The sequence below is a fragment of the Cariama cristata genome, unplaced genomic scaffold, assembly GCF_000690535.1.
Source record: "Cariama cristata isolate BGI_N322 unplaced genomic scaffold, ASM69053v1 scaffold24731, whole genome shotgun sequence".
Classification (NCBI taxonomy): Eukaryota; Metazoa; Chordata; class Aves; order Cariamiformes; family Cariamidae; genus Cariama; species Cariama cristata.
This window is the reverse complement of record NW_009597893.1, coordinates 1-235: the sequence shown is the minus strand read 5'-3', so window position 1 is coordinate 235 and position 235 is coordinate 1. Positions and strand designations below refer to the sequence as shown.

General features: G+C 66.0%; 1 protein-coding gene across 1 annotated transcript in view; it reads right to left on the bottom strand.

The window, feature by feature from the left end:
• Positions 1-227, bottom strand: part of WDR55 (WD repeat domain 55) — a gene marked incomplete at both ends in the record, with an annotated part of 1,061 nt that extends 834 nt beyond the window's left edge. The window contains 2 exons of the mRNA XM_009709086.1: positions 2-88; positions 167-227. Of these exons, the coding sequence (XP_009707388.1) occupies positions 2-88; positions 167-227 (148 nt within the window). The remainder of the gene's footprint in view (position 1; positions 89-166) is intronic.
• Between the last annotated feature and the right edge of the window lie 8 nt (positions 228-235).

Below are 235 nucleotides of genomic sequence, written 5' to 3'. Positions count from 1 at the left end.
CCGTGGGCATTGGGGAAGCGCGTTTCCAGCCGTCCCTCCTCCACCGTCAGGACATGGATGGACTTGTCCTTGGACACGGTGAAAAGCTCTGGAGAGACGCATCAGTGCTCCCAGCCCCGGCGTCCCTCGCTGTGCCCCGGTGCCACCCCACGCCCCCCACACTCACTCTGCCCATCCTGGGAGAAGGCCACGTCCCGGCACGACTTGAGGTGATGCCCCGAAGACCAGAGCTGCC